This window comes from Agrilus planipennis, unplaced genomic scaffold (genome assembly GCF_000699045.2).
Source record: "Agrilus planipennis isolate EAB-ADULT unplaced genomic scaffold, Apla_2.0 scaffold72, whole genome shotgun sequence".
Classification (NCBI taxonomy): Eukaryota; Metazoa; Arthropoda; class Insecta; order Coleoptera; family Buprestidae; genus Agrilus; species Agrilus planipennis.
Genome location: NW_020439081.1, coordinates 1,049,532 through 1,065,653, shown reverse-complemented (window position 1 = coordinate 1,065,653; position 16,122 = coordinate 1,049,532). Strand labels below are relative to the sequence as shown.

The 16,122-nt window shown below is 35.6% G+C and overlaps 1 protein-coding gene across 2 annotated transcripts in view; it reads left to right on the top strand.

Moving 5' to 3' along the window:
* Positions 1 to 15,560, top strand: part of LOC108733199 (S phase cyclin A-associated protein in the endoplasmic reticulum) — a 56,086-nt gene extending 40,526 nt beyond the window's left edge. For both annotated transcript variants that reach the window (XM_025977349.1, XM_025977348.1), the window contains exons 12-16: positions 6,231 to 6,396; positions 6,460 to 6,651; positions 8,824 to 9,021; positions 14,012 to 14,182; positions 14,419 to 15,560. In XM_025977349.1, coding sequence (XP_025833134.1) covers positions 6,231 to 6,396; positions 6,460 to 6,651; positions 8,824 to 9,021; positions 14,012 to 14,182; positions 14,419 to 14,490 — 799 coding nt within the window. In that variant the 3' untranslated portion in view covers positions 14,491 to 15,560. The remainder of the gene's footprint in view (positions 1 to 6,230; positions 6,397 to 6,459; positions 6,652 to 8,823; positions 9,022 to 14,011; positions 14,183 to 14,418) is intronic.
* The last annotated feature ends 562 nt before the right edge of the window (positions 15,561 to 16,122 follow it).

Here is a 16,122-nt window from a genome sequence, read left to right as displayed (position 1 = left end):
CACCATCTGCATTACCTCAAAATCTAGTCGGGTATGGTTGGGAACGACGACGGCCTTTAGACCCGAATCAGGACTACATCAATTATCCTGATATGTTCCAGTTGTTCTTACAACCGCAATTTTTTAACGGATTTAATATTAATTAGTCATTAGCCTTTCGGTGTGGTGGATCTTTTAGACTTTGTAACGCCAAAAAGGACGTTTACTGTTAACATCCAAATGGGCTAATTTATAGTATTCCATTTTCATTTTGAGTTCGATAGAACCGACGAAGAGATGCGGCGCTGAGCGTCCTTCTGGCGTCGGCGTCGTCCTCGTTCGTCTTCGTGCACATGTCATCTCCCAGGCCTACTATATTTACTACTTACTACTACCGATAATGTAAAGAAATGATGGGCGCCCCAACATTCGCCCTCTGTGTAAATAAAGGCTCAGGTCGCATTGACGCGAAACAAAATCCAACAAAGTCAACGCCAATCTAGGACGATTATGACTGATGCAGTAATTCGATGGGCTGCTTTGGATTCCGTGTAAATCAATCATAAGGCAAAATTAAAAATTTGATTTATGACACATTCGATATTCCATTAATATTTCGTACATATTCTATTTCAATTTATTTTTGTTTTAACGATCGTGGCTTATCTAGCAGATTCCATTATATAATTTTCATCGATCTATTTTACTGCTTGATTATTATTGACCTTTTCGATTTGATTTTGTGACTCAAAATCTTTCAATTCAACACAAATATGCGTATATTGTTGCAAAACCAATTCTTTGAACTTAATCATCTGATGGTACGTGTTGGAATAGGTTTAATGATAATTATACTTGTAATATTTTGTTAATTATTGTGTGAGTGTTGAGAATGACTTGAGTAAGGGCACTAAATGATGGCAGCCTCCCAGCAAACTGAACATTCATTTTAATTATGTCGAGATGGAAGTAAGGGGTGGTCGAGTGAAACCCATTTCAGCTTAGCTAACTTGATCAGCAGGGCGGCTATAATCCGATAAGCGAAAACTTATGCCTTTTTGTCGCAATTCTGTCCCAACTACACCAACATGTTATCACATGTGCGTTTCTCAAAGACCCGAAAAGTTGAAATGTAAAAGTAATAGGAAGACACAGAAGTTTTTGTGTTTTCAGAAAGCTAATTATAAGCTACAATCTACTGCAATGTTTTATGATAAATGAAGTGTTTCATAACAAATATCGCGTTTGATTGTGTAATATATATTTTGAACGCAAATTTAAGTAATAATATGAATAAATTTCTTAATAAACTTTTGTGTTTTTTACTACTCTATATGTACTGAAAGTCGTCATTTAACGAGTTTCTATAACACCAAACTCTGGTCATTAGTCTTTTTGGGAAGATTAGGTACCTACTAGATGAAATAAAAAGACAAAATTCTTAGGAATTTAGAATATTTCAAAATTCAGACGTGCTCCAGCAATTGTAAAGTCAGATTCGAAATCCACGTTATGATCTATGATTATTATAAAGTTGTGGTAAGCTTTGTAAGGAACAGTTCCATTTAAAATGAGGAATTTTCAGAAAAGAACATATTTTCGTTAGTTAGGTCAATTTCACTTGAATTGGGCTCCGTACCCGTGAATATTTTACCCTGTAGATATAGATACACATGGAAACGATTACTGTTTTACGTCTCATATGTGGCGCTTTCGGTTGAACAAAAGGCCGGCGGCATAGTATCGATGGGACTAGGCACACATGCCGCAATAATCACATCAGATGTGTCATGTGCACGGCTGATTATCGCACCCCCGCCCCCAGTCATGATAACTATCGCAGTAGCGTCAACGACAAGGACGACTTCGTAGCAGGAGCAGGCGGAGCACTCTTCTGGCTCCTGTTGATGCTGTTGCTGTTTTGTTGTCATCGTAGAGAGCCACTACAGACGTCCTAGCAGGACGACAGCCACTTATCACAATGCTGGCACTTCAACCAATGTCATTTCACAGGACGGTGTTATACGGGGCGTTTCATTTTTTTCTATTTTAGTAGAACGTAGTGATAAGCAAAATTGAACATCATATTTATTTTCAAATATTCCGAGTTTTTCCTGTTTCATTTTTGAGGAAAACAGTAATACGTTCTTTAAGTCAGACAAAATAACATTTTTTACCCGATTTTATGACCATTTGAACCCTCAGCCTTGAATGTGTACGTATTCTTAACGGCAAAGATTCTAAGAATTTTACCCCCATTAGAAATTTTTGTCACCGTAGTAAAAGAGAAATTCGGAGTACCAATTTTTACCAGTTATTGTTTTATATAAAGTGTAAACTCTTTATAACGTCACTCGATTTAGCGACAAACTCCTTAAAACGTCGAAATTGCTTGACTTTGGTTAGTTTACATTGTTTTCTATACAATATTACACTCTATATAGCGTAACGCTCACTCTATTTAACGACAACAATGCGACATTATAAATCATTGAGCAGTACTTTCTAAGTTGCCGAAATAGATAAGAACTGCAGCTGTGTACGTTGTTGAAGAAGACGATCCTGTCCCTCCATCAAGCATCAAACAAGCACTTGATGCAGCGAAACTATTAAAAAAATACTTTTTATATAATCAAATTGATCCAGCAGTATCTCAAGATATGAGTAAGATACGTAACAAAATACAATTAAAATATTGGAGCAGCAAGAAACATCAGACGAAGATAACAGGCTATACGCAATGTATGAATAATAATGTTCGTGTGAAAAATGTGTACTATATTGGTAAATGCATATTGTTATAGAATAGTAAAATAATATCTTTTATTTCTCTCCATTTAACGACCACTTCTTATAACGCCGAAAAATGTTCAGTCCCTTAAGTGTCGTTATATAGAGTTTACACTGTATATAATTAATATATATTCAATAATTAGGCAGATTTTAATTAGAGACTTCACATTCTGAAATCATTGAAGTGACCCAATTTCCCATTAAGTTTACACTTTTAATATTTTACGAAAAATATGGGCAAAATTCAAAGATAATTAGAAAAAATATTAACATCAGCGACAACATTTTCTATTGCACCTGGATCGACGTTTCTTTTTTCTATCGATGATGGCTGCCTTTGAATCTTTTCTGCGTTTTCCTGATAGAAAAGAACTAAATACGTACATACATACATGTAACGCGTATGCACGTGTATTGTGTATAATGGAGGCACACCTACACTCACGTCAGTCGCTCTTTGTGGTGCTGTTCGAAACTTCATCGACGTGGAGTAGTAGTAGCGTCTTGCAAATCCATTAGTAGATTGGGTCGCCGATTTTACCCCCTCGAAACGGCAAGGCAAGGCACGGCCTAGCGGCAGCGGAACATTCGGTTTTGCTACCAAAGCATTTTGTCACATTGTGCACTGAAAAAGTTTTCTTTTTACCGTTTAGTCCTCAAAGGAATTTGTTCCTCAAAAAAGCATTCACTCACTCATTGAACTGAGGCGCATTGAAATTCTGCTAAAGAGTTGAATGAACTAACGAATTACTTTACAATAACAAAAGCATTTTTTGCTTTTCAAAAATTATTTATTCGAATAGTAGTATAGAATCAAACAATGTTACATAGTCATTTTTTTATTCTGTATTTTGCATTATGAGTGTGGATGTCAAAGTACAATATCATCAATTTTTTTTAATTTTTAACAATTTTTCCCTCATTAATTTGAGGTAGTTTGTAGTGGGTTGAAAATTCAGAAATGAATTTTCAGAATAATATTTTTCATATTAAACTAACTCACTTCTAAAAGATGTCTAAATTATATGTATGTTTAATTACAATATCATCGTCGTAGTGTCTTCACCTCCAAGTACTGATTGCACACGCGTATCCACTCATTCCTATCCTGACGAATCAATTTTTGCGTTTCTATAAAACTAGAACATTCAACATCCCTGTTCGTGAATAGTGATGTAATCTACGTTCTGTTTCGACTTTTTAGATGTCTCCAGCTCATCACGTCTCAGAAGGTCTGTTACCATCTTATTTCTCTTACTAACATCATTCAGAGCTGTACATCTTTAATAATCAACATGACAATTTTATTAACCACTACAATTTCCCTAAGAATATTAAATAAACCTCAGTCATCAAGGACTAAGTATTGTTCTCGAACAGATTATAAATTTGGCCCCCACAAAATCGATTATATTCTTCAGTTCGTTACTTAGAACTTGGGAATTGATGTTGACCATAATACTTATTCCGAAATCGTAGTTTTTTAAATCCACAATTTTAATATTCACATTCAAAACAAGTGTTTAAAAAAATAAATGGATGCTTGTCCTTGATTGCGTGCAGTTTTCTCTAAAAGCTTTTCAAACATCTTTATATTGCGGCCTTTCGTCTGGAACCCATTAGAGGTTCCGTATACCATCCATCCCTTCCGAAAGCGTAATCTAGACCAGCCCATTATTCACGCCTTCGCAGTTTTCCAGAAAAATGAATTCCTGAACTAAGTTTCCCACGAAGTGTTCCCGTCCAACAAGATAACACTAGAACAGCTACGTTGTTGGTGTCGACCAATTCTCTACTGCATGCATGCTCTTGCTAACCAAGACAAGCCCGTGGTCGTCGCGTCGTCCAATCTACTAATGTGCACGGCGATGTAAAAGAACGACGCCGAGCGTCGTTATGAATCCGATTTATTAAGAGAGAGAAAACGACGCGTGCGGTAAACCGTACATCACAATTACGTCATGGGGACCGTCGCGACACCATCGTGGTCATGTCTCATCCGTGAAAGTGCTCTCGACAGCGAAATTACACCTTAGTACACATGTTCATTGGACATGTACCTACGGAGTGTCTTTTCCATTTCGACATCAAGCTAAATGCAATTTAATGGAAATGACAGAGTTGCAGAAAGATATCGAACGTAACCCATTACCATATGATAAAATTTGTTCATATCAAACATGGTTAGATCTATTTAATACCCAAAGTCAAAAATCCCTACTATTTATATTGTTACACCGTACATGCAGTAAAGTGGAGGTGCGTGCCCAACCAGCCTTAAGACGATGTTGACGATGATGATGGCATGCAGCACTTCGGAATCCGATCAATTCATTAATCTATATGTTGTGTCATAATGTATCTTATTTTTATTAAATGTGTGATTCTGAAAACGTTATTCTTATACTTGTGTTAAGTAAGTCGTCAAATAAGCACTCAGTATATTTTAGTAACACAATTAACGAGCACATGTGGTCCCGAGGTGTAATGAGAATTTATACTTGCACCAGAAAATTATAAGGGCAAGTTGATATTACGCGACCAAAGCCGTGGATTTTTCTCTGGGAAAATCCCGAAAAAAATGAGAAAGCAAATGTGACCCACGATGTCTGAGTCTAATGCTGAGTTATTAGATAGTTCTTACTTACACGCGAAAGTACTTTTAGTAGAAGAAAGATGGTCAGTAATTTTTTTGATTATCTCGACGCAGAGTCAGATAATGCTTGTGACAAGGAGAATAAGACTTTTTTCATTTTTTTCGTCATCTGTAATGGGATATGTGTGGATAGAGAAGGTTGGAAATGAAGAGGTATTAGAAAGAATAGGAGAACTGAGGACTCTATGGAATTCAATAAGAAATAGACGAGATATGTTGGTAGGACACCTTATCAGGCATAAAGGTTTAGTCAGAGACATATTAGAGGCAGAAACAGGAGTTAGAAGGAGTAGATGTAGATCTAGATTAGATTACTGTTCACAAATAGTTAAGCATGTGGGATGTTCTAGTTTTAAGGAAATGCGAAGATTAGCTCGGAATAGGAAAGAGCGGAGGTGCGTGTCCAACCAGTCTTAGGACTGATGACCTTATGATGATGAATGGGATATATATATATGTAAAATGATCTTTCTCAACAAGAATCACGTAATGAAAATTGCTAAAAAAATATTTTTGTTAGAAAAAAGTTGTGAAGTCGAAATAATTGTGAGTTCTGCATCTTGCTCAATTTACAGTGTACAGTCATCAAGAATTTAATAAAAATTTCATTTCATCCATTGAAATCAAATATACCTAGCAATTATTTTTTTCCACTCTACCAAAAAAGTGCTACCAATTTTGGCCTAATGCTAAGCCAAACGAAAAGTGTTAAGGCGAATACATGTATGCATATAATATTACCAAAACTTTCACGCTACTTCTTAGCAAAAATAGTTTAAAAAAACAATAATATTTTTTGCAGTTTTGCTGTTTGTGTCGGAATAGTCGAACAGCTTACAAAGTGTTGCTTGGCGGTTCGAAGCCCTGTTCACGACATTCCTCCAGCCTGTTCCTTCCTTTTGGCTGCTCTTGAATTCTTGGCCGCCCTGGCTGATCATTGCCCGGAGGATTCTGATGCAACGCATTTGGTAATAGAAACATTCCGGGTATATGACATAGAACAACATTTTTATTATTTTTGTTCGTTTCAGGTTGCAACCCTTCATGGTACCGAACTGATGGGTGCAGTGTCAATGCTGTATGGCTCATTGCTGCCACCAGACACTGTTCCAAGGATTGAAGGACAATCTCCTCCTGTGGTACCAGTGCCTTGCTTGAATCTTGCAAGAGCTACGTTCAGATTACTTCGGAGGGTTGCTGAGCTGGATCTCAACAAGTTTCAGGTAGGATATGAAAACTGTTGTTTATTTTAAACTTCCAAAAGAATTTTCTTTTATTGAAACTAACAGGAGCGGATTTTTTTCTTAATTTTTGAAACAAATTTCCGAACGCTTTTTTTCAAATATTTTGAGGCAGATTTATATATAGGTATAATTATGGTAAATGGGTTTGAAGTCTTCTAAAAGAAAATAATACTTTCCAATGGTTCCAATAAAATTGGCTTTCAAAACGTCTATTCAATAATTTAGTCGTAAGTGCGTGGTGTGTTTAAGAATTTTTTCTACGAATTAGTCAGACGGGGGCTCGAAAATGACCTGCTGAGAAAGCCGAGGCAAACTAACTTGTAAACTTTGGCTATGCTCCCAGAGGAGTACGTATACAAGGCACGCGTTTATTCCCGTGGGATTGTCGATGATCCCTATACACCGTGAACCGATTCTCACTCGTCCACTACATCAACGTCGTCCGATCGTTAATCAAAGCAAAGCAACGTTGGTGCAGTTGCGGTAAACTTGTCCTACCAGGACTGATACTAATTAATTATTAATTCAATTTTGTTGTTAATTTTTACTATTCTGGACATTTTACGTCCAATTATCGACTGTTTAAATTTATCAGTGAATTTACTAATTACACCTTATGTTAAATTTCACAGGCAGATATTCGGGAACTTACTATTGTAAGTGGAATATTAGCACACGCGTTAAATTAATAAGGCGTGTTGTTTAATTCTTTGGTGGAAGGTAGAAAAAAATAGAACTCTTGCACCGAAGTCGTCTTAATTATGTATTTACAAATATGTACAGAGTATCTCCATCGATTATTAGTAAGATTACACAAGTGCCTCTTGCGTTTTTGTGCTGACTTAGTTCAAGTGCTTCTTTTGAAGTTCTTGGTCACATCTTATATCTAACTTAAAACTAGGAGGAAAACACCAAGGGTGTGGCTAGTTTCACAATTGGTGATTAATCCTTTCAAACCAATTCGGTGCAAATTTAGAAGGCGGGCTTTCAACTTAAAATTTTGGAAAGAGGGAAGTTTATAATCTGAGAAAAGATCGGCACATCAAGAAGTCAACAAACGGTACTTTTAACCGTTAGGCTCATAAAAAAACACCCTATATTAAACTTGAAACTAAATTGGGATCGTAAAGGATCCTTCTTCAACCGTTACCTCTATAAACCAATTTAAACATTGTACCGATGCATCTAAGGGTCTACTACCAAATAAATACCATACCGCCTTGTAAATTTGCAAACATTCTAAAAATTGTATGCAGGAATTTTATGATCTGCAAAACGAAGAACGGTCTCTGAACACCTTATTCCCGACGCTGCCGCGTTTTCGATTTCAGTTTGCGATATCTATACGTAATGCCTCTATGTACGGCAAATACATGGACAAACAAACAGACAAGTACGATACGGTGTACGTCGGACACACGCCAAATATAACGTTTAGATATCGGTTGGTCTTTATTCGATAGATTGGTGGGAACTGGAGCGCACGACTGTGTCCCAAAGGTCCCAGTGCAAATTAACTCGGGACCTGATCTCACCGTCTTTACCGACCGGCCTATCTCCCATTGAAGCCGAACTATATGATTCAATTAAAACACGAACGGCCACAGTGTAAATATGGCTCGAGGTCGATCGGCAAACAAGGGCACTAACTGAAAAGGATATTATAGATGACTACAACATAATAAACAAACCAACAGATCTTTGCAAGCAAAACGTTGATTGGTGAATGAATCTGGTATTTTATGTTTAAACAATTTTTTTTTGTTTGGAATGGAGCGATTTTGGATATATGTACATATATTGGGACCTACATATGTCAAAATAAATAACGTAATTTATTAGCATATGGGTACTAACTCGGTTCCAAATTTTTCCTATTCTGCCAAAAACTCTCTTATTAATTCTCCTTGACACCTTGTTTGTTCTTATTTATATTTTGTCCAGGATTAGCCGATGTTCCGAAAAGTGATTTAGTCAAACAGATTATCTTTATTGTCCTAAAGTAGGTACGTCTTCTGAAGGTGTTCTTATGTTATTTAAATTAAGCACTGGAAATCAAATTTTGGCATTTGCAATAAATTTCCATAACGTAAAGGCAAAAGTGTTTTTATTGACTTTGGACTAGGTTCCTAAGTTTACTTTCCATTTCAGGAAGTTCTTGGAGCCGAAGGGATTTCGTTGCAATATCGGCATATTGCTAATCAACTGATATGGTGTTGCGCCACACCGACAATACCAAAATCTCCAACCAAAAGCAATAACGGGCCAACAGCAGAAATGCATCAAGAGCTTCTTAATGAAGTCATCAGCGTGACTGGTTATTTCGCCGTAGGGAATCAGGATAACCAGGTAATATTTTAAACTTCTTTTTATTTGCATGCTTTCATTTCTGTTACAAGAATTTAGTGTAGCAGTAGTCGGTACTACGAAAGATTGAAGTATTTATCAACTTCATTATTGCACCTATACTTTTGAATATTTATTCAATATGCTGAAGTGATTATCAGAAAAGGGGTTAAAGTTTAACTTCACTTTACGTCGATTAAAAAATCAGGAGAAGAATGGGTTCGTGTTATGGTTGTAAGTGTGTGGTTTATATATAATTTACGTTTCTCGTCAGGTTGGTTATCGAAGGTGCTGCCGTATTGATCGCCACCTGCGGCGTTCGTTTGTGTGTTTAGATGTTAATACAAATAAATAATTTCGATTTAATTCACGGTTCCTGTTATAGGCAGTCTAGGAATTTTTCCTGTTAAAGAAAGCTAATTATTTTTTCAACTATTAAATGATATTAAATGTTGTTTTATGGTTTTTAATTGCTGTTAATTTGGAACATTCTTAAAAATCCACTCTGGTAAAACCGCAAATCATTTCGCATCATTTAATACAATGCTGATCGATTTCGGCCCATTAATAATGTACGAGTCAAGCTGTCGATAGGTGTCGCGCGTGTTTTTTTTACTTTCAAAGCCTTCTTTGACCGAAACAAACAACCCCTCATTATCATTGTTCCTGCTATTAGTGCCGGCGTTTCTGACGTCGCGTCGATATATCGACGACGACGTTGACTTCCAAAAAGGCACATCGACGTCGTCATACATTAGCCGTCATTTAATTTGACTTCCGCTCACACGCAACAATCGCGTGTCTCTCGCCCCCGCACAACCCCTTCCTTGATCGAACGAACGAACTCCCGTGTTAGTGTCTTTTAATATATTATTATGAACGTAGGTAACTTAGGCCAACAGAATATATTAAATTATGATCATATAGATAGATAAGACTTTTTCAGATTTTAAATATTTTTTCGTCTAGGTGGGTACATGCTCCATTTTTGAAACGAAACTAATGCTATAAAAAAATGTGTTTGTCTAATATATCTAAATATTAAGACTATAAATAGTGTCCGACCGAAAGTTCGGTTTTGGTTTCGGTTTCAGTCGAGTTTCGGCAAAAAACGAGTTTCGGTTTAGTTTCGGTTTCGGCGGCAAACCTGCCGAAACTACGACCGAAACCGAAACTGCGTTCGGGAGTTCTCGCGCTCTGTTCGGTCATGTTCGGCGCGTTAAATTCTATCCAAGCGAAGTATACTATACTTACTCAAATAAACATCTCACCTATTTTAAGTATTTCCATAAATGAGGGGTTGTTATGTTGATTTTGATTTGATTTGAAAAACCAGTTTCGGTCGGACACTAACTATAAAACTAAAGTTATTATAGGTAGTAAGTAATGTACCTGCTTTCTTACAGATGTGAAGGTAAGTAATATGTTTTATTTTAATTTGTTAGGCTCTTAATCATGTTGTAGTATTTATTATCCAAAAAGTACAGTGATTGGTAAAATCGTATCGTATTGTGGTTGAGTTTTATTATATCCAAAAGGTACGATCGGAGGGTGTAATAAACGCTTGTATCTGGCCGATAATAAGTACCTTTTAGAGTCGGGTGGCGAATGCATTAGCAAAATGAAATCAATTTGTAACATCCTACTACGTGTAGGGTTTGGTGCAAGGTGCATTACGCCAAAGTCGTAAAAAACATGTAATTTAAGGTAAATTCTAGCTTTATAATAATAATTACTATTGTTTACGTCTGTTTCGTGATTCCGAGTTATATAACGGTGAAATAATTAAAAATAAATTACTTCAAAGTGTATAGTTTCGTGGGAATGCTGCGGATAATCCTTGAGGTCCTTCCTGCTAATGTTTTTTACGATTTCTTAAGTTATCATTTCAGTTATCATAATATTAGTGAAAATTTAGAAGTAGCATACGTTAAAGGTATGAATCAATTATATACTTATTTAATTAAACAAAATCAGTGGGCTAAAAATTAATAAAATACATAATTAGTGTTTTCTTGTTTTGATGTTTTTCATAGCCTGGGTATGTGCCGATCAGGTCTGGTCCAACCACATAGCTGGTAGTAAATAAATTGACTGACTAAAATCGTTCGGAAAAAACTAAACGTTCATAAAAAATTAGTGTCCTGACATAAACGGCGCCACTTTTAGCACAGATACTTTGAACAAATATTAGTTTACACCGTCTTAACAATAATTACAATATATAGTCAACATCTTGTAGGCAGAAGATTAAAACTAACAATAACTTGGAACATGACAATAGTAGTAGACGCTTCTATAGTAAAAAATAGGTACCTATGTTGGTCAAAAAAATTTGAACATGCTAAAAACGTCGTCAGTGTTCGTAATATAATTTCGTGTGTAGGTAGTTTACAACACATACGGGCGGTAAGAGAGTGAGTTTGTCAACAGGTAGAAATTCATGTAAAAGAAATCTTATAAAGTGTCTGCCGTTGTCGTCGAGGCGGTGTCTTTTGACTAATCGTAGGAGGAGGAGGCATCGAATCTTCTGCTGGTTGGTCGCGTCTCTTGCGGCAATTAAGATAGACCGGGCGCCATCCTCAGCGACCAACATCGCTGCCGACGCGGCGCAGCGGCAGACCCAAAAGACCGTCTTTCATAACTCAAATTCTTGCGACGCGACCTGATAATGTCGCACACAGATTTTATTATTATCCAAATGTAGGCATCAGTTGGAGTTGATAGCAAGTTAACAAATTCACGGAATTTCGGTTTGGACGTAGAGAAATAGGTAATCTTAAAAAAAAACACGAATGTGAAAAGGGGGATAAGTTCGGTACAAATGACCTTAAGGGTTGTCGTCTGCCGATGAAGTCTGAACGGGTTTCAAGTAAATTCCATACATCAGATTATGTTCTTCGATATGAGGTCACCTTCCCAGGCACAAAGGGTTAGCCAGACACATATTAGAAGCAGATACAGGAGTTAAGAGGAGTAGAAATAGACGTTGGTTACTGTTCACATAGTTAAAGAGGTGGGATGTTTTAGGTTTAGGTAAATGCGCAGATTTTCTCAGGATAGGAAAGAGTGGAGGTGCATGTCCAATCAGTCTGATTAGAACGATGATGATGATGATTTTAATTCCTATGCAATTAATGTCATATCATACAACAATCGCATAAATGTGATAAAACCATCACATGCAATGGGGGAGAGGACTTTCATGGCAGGAAGATTTTTAGGTGCAGAATACACAGTAACATAATGTTATTTATGAAGGTCAAATTGGTAACGGCATTCGCGGTCATTAGGTGAACTGATGCTCTTCTGATTCGGGTCTAAAGGTCATCGTCGGTTCGAGTTGCTTCCTAACGTTTCGTTAGCGCGAGTGGCGAGCTTCTTTGGCAGTCCTTCCACTTCCGATGCTGGATGTGGACAATCCAAAGTCCACGGTCCACATCCAGCATCAGAAATGGAAGGATCTCTGAAGAAGCTCGCCACTTATGGAAGCGAAACGTTAGGAATTAACTCCAACCAACGATGACCTTTAGACCCAAATCAGAAAAGCACCAGTTTACTTATGTGTGTTTAATTTTCTACTTAACCATCAACCGTGGTTGGGAATATACGTAGCTGCTATGATTATGTATAATAAAGAGATAAAAGACAAATGGAGTTTAATATATCAATACAAGGGAACCGTCAAGTTTAATCTGTTGACTAGTTTTTTTTATCAAACTCATCTGTACAGCAGAATTCAGTTGTTATGCATCTTGCCCCAGAAATACATCACTGTTCTTAAGCTGTAGTGAAGCTTTTTTTTATATTTCATACAAAGATATCCACTGTATATCGTGAAAATGCACAAGGATTAAGGGGTCCTACGTTTCGAAGCCTGCACATATTTCAGGAGTGAGTGTTAAGTGTTTACACATAACAGGTTAACAGATGACAAAGATACTATAGTTCTGTGTGACACACTGTTGATATATGTTTCCCCAGTCATCTGTTCGAACAGCATTAATGCCGTTCATACATACCAACTATCATTTGGCAATTTAATCGTTTAAATGCATAACTGATGGGTTCAAATAGTCATTTCCATTACCGTGGCCGTTAAGTCTGTCAATGCGTCGAAGTCAGAGGCCTATTAAAGATGTCGTATCTGACTATGAGCCGATGAAACATTGTACTTAGTGCCCGCAATGTCCGACGCCAATTTCAAATGATACAGTTTACGTTTGTCTCGCTTTGCATTAATCGAAACACAAACCACTATGGAGATTTCAAGTGGTAATAAACTAAAGGCATTTCAATTATTTCCAAACAAACAATTAATAAAGCGTTGAAATTTCATTTCATTAAAATTCTTCAATTATTTGTTTTGTTTTTATAATAATTAGGTACTCAAATGAGGTCATCATCATCTTCATAAGGTCGTCAGTCCTAAAATCTAATATAGGTCTACCTGTATTCCTCTTAACTCCTGTAACTGCTTCTCATATGTCTCTAACTAGCCCTTCATGCGTGAAAAGGTGTTCTACCAACCTATCTTCTCTATTTCTTATTAATAAAGTGCTTTGTCCTTCTTTTATTTTAATGCCTCCCAATTTCTAACCTTCTCTATATCCTGGGTATCATCTTACATTCGCTTGTAACNTTATTTCCAAACAAACAATTAATAAAGCGTTGAAATTTCATTTCATTAAAATTCTTCAATTATTTGTTTTGTTTTTATAATAATTAGGTACTCAAATGAGGTCATCATCATCTTCATAAGGTCGTCAGTCCTAAAATCTAATATAGGTCTACCTGTATGTTTCTTAACTCCTGTTTCTGCTTCTAATATGTCTCTAACTAGCCCTTCATGTCTGAGAAGGTGTTCTATCAACCTCTACTTCATATTAATAAAGTCTGTTCTAAACTCTTGTTGAACCGAAGATAATGATTCAATTTGCTTTTAGAATGGTTCAAAAGAAGAATTTCATATTTGAGACTCTTCTTGTTTCAGATGTTACTAGTTAGTGGTCAGCCACCGTCTGTCCTTCAGCAACTGTGCACGCTGCCGTTTTCGTACTTCTCGGTTGAAGAGTTCTCCAGAATTTTGTATCCTACTCTTTTAGCTTGTTGTGTCGGCAACGAACATACAACAGCAATTTTGAAACAAGAGCTTTCATATGAGGTAAGTTTCATTGCAAAAGTCATGATTATTACTTTAGAAATGTGTTGAATTCGCCAATAATTGAGAGATATTTTCCGGATTACGTATTAAGTTCCTGAATTAATATACATAAGTAATAAAAAGACCTGGAATTTTATAAGTTGACCAAAAAATCGTTCCCTTTTCAAAAAATATTACAGAAAATTCGATCATTTGATTTTTTTTTGTACCTATAACATACCTCCTATTGCTTCCAGACTCTCGAAGACTTCAGAAAATCGGAATACGGTAAGGAACATCGTTTAGTGAAATTACTTTCTAACAAGTGATTCGATTAACAAATAATAAAGGGCTATTCCGGCGCCTTTAACACATTTTTATTTTTCCAAAGCTTGTTCAATAAGATCCGTAAAATCTGACATTTATATACGAAACAGTTATAAACAAATGACTGCATACGTTTATGTTGCACACAAGTTAATATTACAATGTATTATTTTTGTCGTAGAGCGTTTGTTTAAATTACGTTTAGGGTTTGCGTAAAATTGTATTGTGATAGAAACGGATTTTTAAAATCGTGAAAACGTACTTAGAACATGAGTTGATCTATTATGTGATTTATTACGTGTAGGTTATTAAAATTATGATTTAACTTTGTGTTAACGAATGTATATTACTTATTTTATTGCATGTAAAAATCGGAACTTCTTAAAACAAAAAATATAAATACAATTAATGCTCGCATTTAAACTAACGTGCTTTTTATTTTCTCTAATTATACCCAAAAGTTAGTTACCTTTGCCGAAGCAGTATTTTGTCCTTCAGTGGCTCGTAATGTATCTATAATGTGTACTAAAACATTAACCTTTGAAATTAACCAGGACCAGATTAATCACTATAGTAATACCAAGGGTCAACCAGAGTATTTTCTAGATTAGTGATTCTAACCCTTCACGGTACACTTTTGGTAATTTAAAATTTATTAAAGAAATATCAAGACATAATAACATATAGGAGATGTATTGGGTTCCTTTTATATTTAGTGTTCCAAATCAATTGGTATTTTAGAATACCTCTAACACGTATAAAATGTTTCGGAAATATCTCAGAATTTGTCCTTATAATCCAGATGATGGATGAGATTAATTTGGTCTGGATTTAACACAAACAATTTACCCTTTTCTTGGTGGGTTTAAACAATAGGTATTGCAACCCTTTGATTTTTAATTAAGTATCTAACGAACTATTAATTTAATTAATGCTATTATGTATGTCTATCTGCAATGTTTTTCGTTTATAATGCAATGAAATAAAAAAATACATGGTTAATTAAATATGCTTAGTCATAATTAAATTTTCGAGGTAATCAATAATTTGCGCTTTAATTACTTTAATCGATTGTGATGTTATTTAATGTAATGATTAAAATTCATATTTTACGTGTATTTTAAATTTTTTGTTAAATGTAATGATTAAAAATCATATTTTATGTCGAATAAATTTTTTTCTACAAAATGCTATGGGATTTTATTTCAATTTTACGATCATGGCTAAACAAGGCTTCTAATAATTTTACAATTTCTTATAATTCTTTTATAATAGTAACATATCAAGTGTACTTTACGTTGTACAACCCTCAGAGTGCAGTAAAAGTATGAGTGGAAAGTCGCCGAGAAAGTAAGGTAAGTTTTATTTTTATTATTTTACATTATCTAAAAATATTGATAAATAATAAGAGTAAATAATAAAAACAGGTGCCTAGGGGGTGCGGTGTACTGGGGCCCCAAGCGCTCAAGGGGCCCCCGTCCCGGAAAAACACATGTCATCTTATTTTTGTCACTATTTTTACCATTATAGTTATTTACATAATAAAAGTAACGGATGCTAGAGTAGGTACCCAAAAAATATTGATTATCTAACTACGCAACTAAATAAATTATGGAATAAAATTAAGGCATCAC